At 46.0% G+C, this 4,705-nt stretch overlaps 1 protein-coding gene across 2 annotated transcripts in view; it reads left to right on the top strand.

Moving 5' to 3' along the window:
• The window catches only part of LOC308367614 (plasmanylethanolamine desaturase 1), a 33,651-nt gene continuing 28,946 nt past the window's right edge, over window positions 1–4,705 (top strand). The window contains exons 1-2 of one of the 2 annotated variants that reach the window (XM_080841578.1): window positions 1–117; window positions 313–498. In XM_080841578.1, coding sequence (XP_080697704.1) covers window positions 108–117; window positions 313–498 — 196 coding nt within the window. In that variant the 5' untranslated portion in view covers window positions 1–107. Of the gene's footprint in view, window positions 118–269; window positions 499–4,705 lie in introns of those variants that run through there. The other variant, XM_080841579.1, reaches the window with a different exon arrangement.

Genomic DNA, 4,705 nt, shown 5'->3' with positions numbered 1-4,705 from the left:
AAAAAGTTTGCCAAAATAATCACTACATCATTACTGGCCCGGCTTGGAATCCAGCGACTGTCAATGTCTTTATACAAATAAGCTATTTGCAATAGTTGGTTAACCGGATGAAACGAGGTAACGCCTTTTCTTAATAGGTCTGTTGTCATATGCAGTTCGTCAGCTCTTTAGTTCCGGGTGTGTTAGATCCGAAGGCAACTCGTTAGTCAGCAGGCTAAGACTCATCACTCTTTTGCAATCACATAACTTGTCAACATATCTGAAATTCACCGTGATCTACTGGAGAAATACGTTATCATTTATGCATTATAGTTGAAACAAGGGGACCACAGGGGAGAATGGCGGCGGCGTTACTGTCAGACACGGAGATCATGCACCGGTCTATGGCAGAGGAGGATCCGAACGGGAATGAGCATGGGGCGGCTGCTCGCAGCACGGAGCCTCGCTGGGGACCGCAGCATGCCGGGGCCCGCCAGCTCGCCAATCTGTACTCTCCGGGTAAGATAATGGCCTTGACAAAATGCTAAATAGTCAACACCAGCAAGACTGAACTAGCACATAGCCCCGTTGCCCTGTCCCCCATTACTCGATACACACCACACAGCAGGCTGCTACGCCACAAATGTAAACATCGCCTTAGCGCATGAGGTTTGTGGACAGACCAAGATGACATTAGTCGATGGTACTGTGTAGGCCTACTGTGAACTGTGTGTAAGAAATAGGGAAGTGTTTTTTTAAATGCCATGCTGCTGTGCTGCAGTAGCCTATGTAGGCTACCTCAGTACAATGAGGATATGTTGAAGTGCCCCTCTGATGCACCCAACTGCCCAGGTAGCCTGTCACAAGGCTACAGAATCAGTTTCAGCCTTTGAGGAGCACCAGTTTAGCTCACTGTTCCGCAAAGAAAATAACTAAGTTTCCTCTTCCCTTGGGGCTCAAGTATTCATTGTTTAGACAACAGCACGTCCACTGTCAGAGAGATGAATGTCCGCTCTTTGTCACCCTCTCCATCGCCCCCCCCTCCACACACACAGACATGCCAGATGCCTGAGGCCACTTCGACTGTTCGTTGGTGGTACGATACGAGATAAACAATCTAATGCATGTTCAAGGTTTGACTGCGATCCAGCAGTTGGGCTTAACTGAGAGCACTCTGCCTTGACCATTGCGTCTCATGCACTATAGGGGATCAGCGGCGACGTTAAAAGCCCCCCAGTAAAAGTTTTTTTTTTTTGGTTAGGCCTGAGCTGTCTGACTGTAGCTCTCTTTTGTGCCCGAGGACAGATTTTGTTTTTAAAGTGCAGTTAAAAATAAGTCCATTTCATTCATTTCGTAGCACGTAGGACGTAGCATACTGCAAAACCCGCATATTGTTTACATAGCAACCTGTTTGTATAATGGGCGTTTTCAGGAAGGCCTGAATGAGCCAGCTCATAGAAGTAGGTTACTTCTACAGCCATCCATCTACTTCCTTCTGCACAAGGCTATGCCGTGTAGCAGCATAGCAGTGATCTGTGACGCAGCCTGCCAATATCCTTGACGTCTCAGTCAGAATACCATGGCCTCTGAAGGTTAACCGCGGCAAAGTTCTTCACGGGATCCTCAAAGTTTTTAAAAGAGGTGTTTTGCTGCATTCTTCTACAGAAATGGAAGACATGGCCAACACTTTCATTTGGCCTTGACTCCGCTGTAGCAGGATTAATTATATGAGCAATACAATTATTAATCTAATATCTGTGTTACACATGAAGAACTTTGATCGCCCGAGAGCGGGAACACAGCAGTCATGCAAAGGAATTATTTTAGAGTGTGGGCTACGTTAGTAATATTTACTATTAGTACAATTTAGACGAATAAAGTGTGTTAATATTGTGATTTCTCAGAATTCGTGTTTTACTGCAGTGAATTACTGAGGCTATGGTTCCTAGTTCACTTGTACAATAGTCTCTCTGTTTCAATCACTTCGTACCTAACCTAGCTTTCTAATGCATTTCAGTACAATGGACAGCGCTGGATCCCCATGGCAGCTGACCTTGGTGCTGAAATAGCATAGGGTCTAACACCTAAAAACTAAATACAACATACAACATTAGTGCATCCTAGACATGCAATAACTGTTAAGCTTAAAACCCAACAGCTTCAACTTTGCAGTGTTTGCAGAACCAAGTCAGTTAATATATGTTACAAAGTTTCATGCGTAATGTGTACAGCACTCGTATATCCAGTTGTGTTATAATTCATAGTGTGTTTGAGTTGCAAGGTCCATTGGCAATTGACATAGCAATTGACCACCTAGATCATATTAAACAATTGTCATGTGCTATTTCATTATACATCATAGTAATATTACATTAGTACGTCTACATGTCATTATTTTCCGTAGTATCATTTTTCCTAGTAATTCTAAACAATATAATTTGCAGATTTGTTGTGTAGAATTAGTGTGGTTTTACATAGGCTGCACCGGACATTATCATGTACAGAATTTCTTAGTGTTTCTATAGCATTGCACTGTGACTGAATTGCATCCAGACCCCTAGTCAGAGTTACCCATGCCCTGAACATGGTCGGTTTCACGGTGCCACAGGTCAGCTTGTGGGCACAGAGCTCTAGAAAGTTCTGGCATGTGAAGCCTACAGTCAGCACGGGTTCTGCTGGAGTTGAAGTGGGTGCAGACATGTGGAGCAGAGACACAGCTGCAGGGAGAGATATGAGGAAGAGAGGAGGGGGGCGGGTGGGGACGCTGTATTGCAGGAGGGCTGTGTCATGCCAGTAGAGGTATCAGTAGCAGTATCTAAAACATGAGCGAGCACGAGTTAGAGATGCCACGTGAGTCAAGGGGCAAACAGGCGGTCAGGAGGGTTGGGTGGGGAGCGCTGTGGGACTGACCTGAGGCCTGTCCAGCAGTGTCTAAAGGATGGGCAAGCACAAGTTAAAGTTTTAGGGGTTTTTAGCTGGGCATCAGGAGGTACGGTTGTGTGTGGAAGTTGTACGGCTGGAGGGGTGTGTGTAACCTGGGACTACAATCCCGTCCAGTAGCGTCTGAAGCGTGGGCGAACATTCGTGAGCACGAGGAACGTGCGCATGGGTGTGAGTGTGTGTACTTTTTTGCGATGTGGAGCCGGGCTTAACGGCGAAGAGAGGGGATTGATGAGGCTCTGGGTCTGCTCAATGGAGGCTCAGACTCATTACTGTAACCCTGGGACAGGCAAACAGCTGGACGCCTCTCCCCGCCATATGTTTGTGTGCCATGCACCACTGACTGCTCTTTGCGCTCTTTATCCCACTTTACAGATTGGTCAGCAGCCATTTTCCTCCTTTTTTTTCCTCTTCGTCTTTTGCTTTTTCTTTTTTTTCTTTTGGGCTACTTTAGGCTTTCCTGATTGCACCCACCAGCCGTCGTGGTTTTGATCACTGGTGCTCCCGTTTTTTCTCTCAGTCTCTTCCCCTCCCTCTCTCTCTCTCTCGCTCTCTCTCGCTGTCTCTCTTTCTCTCTCTCTCCACCCCTTCAATCCTCCCTTTTCCACATGCTTCCTCTCATCTCCCCCTTCCTCTCAGACCGTTTCTCTTGCTGAAATTTTAACTCAGAGTTAACTTAGTGCATGGCCTTAGATGAGTGCATCTCAACAAGACTGAAGTGGTTCTTTGACACGTGTGAAATGGGTCAAAAATGTAGATTGTAGTTCTTAAGTAGTGTAGTGTGTGTGTGTGTGTGTGTGTGTGTGTGTGTGTGTGTGTGTGTGTGTGTGTGTGTGTGCGTGTGTGTGTGTGTGCAGTGAGTCACCTGGCAGGTTGATTAAAGCAGGTAAGGTATACCTGCACTACATGACAGCAGAGCTGCTCCTTATATCTTCGCTTTCTTATTCTCTGTCCTTCTCTCTATCACTCCTGTCTTTCTTTCTTTTTCTGTCTTACTCTTTAATTCTTTCTCTTCTTCTTTCTCTCTGTCTGACACTTTCATTCTCTCTTTTGTTCTCTCACTCTGGGTCCCCATTCCTTCTCTCTCTCTCCCTCTGCCATTGTCTCCCTCCTTCTCTCTCTCCCTCTCTCTCTCTCTCTCTTTCTCTCTCTGTCTTTGACTTTGCCTCTCTCTGTTCTCGAGGTCACCTGCTGTCAGTCTTCCTTTAGCTCTGATCTTATCAGCAAGGCTGGAGGAGATTGGAGGCGGTTGCCGTGGCGGCGCTGTTCACAGTGAGGTACCAGCAGGGTCTGAGTCAGCAGGAGTTGAAACCACCCTTTCACATCTGCCCTTGACTCCGACCTTGACCACGGCCGCGGTGCTCTCGCCCCCGTCCTTCACTCTTTCACCATTCCACTAAAACGGAGAGAACGAGAGAAGAACGAGAGAGCCAACTGATTTAGTTTTTTGACACTGCATCTCCGCACTCACCCCACTTCTTTTTACCATCATCTCTTAGAAAAACACCGGTCAATGCGCCCTTCAGTATATCCCAGAATTCTCGTCTCACTCTCCCCTTCTGTTCCAGTCATGGCCATATTCAACATGCTTTTTATTTATAATTTTTTTTTTTTTAGAGGACAGAGGAAGAGTTTACTTTATAGTGGTTCAACACACTGGCTAGAACATAGAGGAAAGCAGAGAGGTTTTTAGAATGAGAGCAATGTGTTGAATGACTGAAACACACAAATAAACAGTAAGGGTAGTGGATTATAAGACTATTGAGGCAGCCATGACTTAAGAAAA

Source organism: Sprattus sprattus, assembly GCF_963457725.1.
Source record: "Sprattus sprattus genome assembly, chromosome: 7".
Lineage (NCBI taxonomy): Eukaryota > Metazoa > Chordata > Actinopteri > Clupeiformes > Clupeidae > Sprattus > Sprattus sprattus.
This window is presented reverse-complemented; position numbering and strand designations above follow the sequence as displayed.